This window comes from Rhagoletis zephyria, unplaced genomic scaffold, assembly GCF_001687245.7.
Source record: "Rhagoletis zephyria isolate East Lansing unplaced genomic scaffold, Rhagoletis_zephyria_1.1 Rzeph_scaffold_40325, whole genome shotgun sequence".
NCBI lineage: Eukaryota > Metazoa > Arthropoda > Insecta > Diptera > Tephritidae > Rhagoletis > Rhagoletis zephyria.
Genome location: NW_016197380.1, coordinates 1 through 1,543, shown reverse-complemented (window position 1 = coordinate 1,543; position 1,543 = coordinate 1). Strand labels below are relative to the sequence as shown.

At 50.9% G+C, this 1,543-nt stretch overlaps 1 protein-coding gene across 1 annotated transcript; it reads left to right on the top strand.

The window, feature by feature from the left end:
- Positions 1-567: 567 nt before the first annotated feature.
- LOC108354901 (uncharacterized) lies at positions 568-1,453 on the top strand (the record flags this gene model as incomplete). Its single annotated transcript, XM_017606076.1, has 4 exons — positions 568-853; positions 913-1,086; positions 1,137-1,309; positions 1,376-1,453. Coding segments are annotated over 4 exons (711 nt in total), but the record flags the coding sequence as incomplete, so codon positions are not given.
- Positions 1,454-1,543: the final 90 nt, after the last annotated feature.

The following is a 1,543-nucleotide window of genomic DNA, read 5'->3' as shown; positions in this document are numbered from 1 at the left end:
CTCTCTCTCTCTCTCTCTCTCTCTCTCTCTCTCTCTCTCTCTCTCGTTTTCACCTCTTATCTCACACACATTTGAGTCGCCATTTTTGCCAGCATAGCACACATATCAAATTTGGTGCTGACTCCTCTGCAATCACTCTCTAGGACAGCAGCTGCTCTACAGAGGTCTAGCAGCGTTAGGAGCCTCTGTGTCGTTTACCAAACTCGCGTTTTTTGTCTTAACAGTCCGTGATCTCCAGTGTGTCCTTTGGTACAGTAAAGTCCTTCAACGTCAGTCCCCACAGAAGTCCCTAGAAGTTGACCATGTTTAGTGTTCTTCTCCTGATCAGCGCGTCAGCCCTCCTGCTGGGCAGCGGCGGTGTACACTGCGGAGGCAGCAACGGCCAGCTTGACTATCTTCCTAACTCGCTCGTTCAGGACTTTCTCAGTCACATTCAAACTGGACCAGAGGGCTCACTGGAGAACAACGCCGGAGGACTTTTTGCTGCTGTTGATGGCAATGTCGCCGATGTAAGTGTGTCTTTACATTCTTTTTTACTTTGTGTAACTCCCTGCTCTCATACCTCAGGAGAACTACCGAATTCGGAAGGACGGCGGCAATGGCGACGCACTGATGACTCGATACCACTTCCAGACACGCGATGACATTCTGCTGCCTCGAGAGCCAGTGCCGCGGAAGGAGTTCCTCGAGCACTCCTCACTGTACGGCCACCAGTACATGCAGGGCGGCGCCGGGGAGGGCACACAGCGCCTCAAACCGGACGGCTCGGTGGCCAACATTCAGGTGATCAAGTCTGACTCGGTTCTGCCTGCTTACTGCAACCCGCCCAATCCGTGCCCGGTCGGCTACACAGGTACAATTGTCGTTTGGGAATGAAAAAAAAGTGTTTGAACTAGTTCCTTTCCCTTTCAGGTGATGACGGCTGTCTGGACGAGTTCAGCAACACAGCGGACTTTAGCAAGGAGTACCAGGCGTCGCAGGAGTGCATGTGCGACAACGAGCACATGTTCGCCTGTCCGGGCAGTACCGATGAAAATGAGCTAGAGACGCTGGCCCGGTCTATTCAGAATGAGGGACTCATGGACAGCACGATGGACAAGATTCTTGAGAACATGCATACTCCGCCCAATCACAAGGTNACGAGCACATGTTCGCCTGTCCGGGCAGTACCGATGAAAATGAGCTAGAGACGCTGGCCCGGTCTATTCAGAATGAGGGACTCATGGACAGCACGATGGACAAGATTCTTGAGAACATGCATACTCCGCCCAATCACAAGGTCGTCGCCAAGAAGTTTTTCATCAAACGAGTAAGTTAGGAATGAAGATGAGTTGAAAACCATTTCTAAACACTCGATTTTCTTTGCATACAACAGTCGGGCAACGCGCAAGTGAAGAAGGTGGTGAAGCGATCAGTGGGATCGGGCAAAGCATCGAAAAAGTCGAGCAAATCGGTAAGCAAAACAACTTTTCAAAAAGAGTCACTGCTAACACTAACTTCTTTGGCAGAAGGCGAAGAATCCCTTCCTTCAAGGTGACAAGTT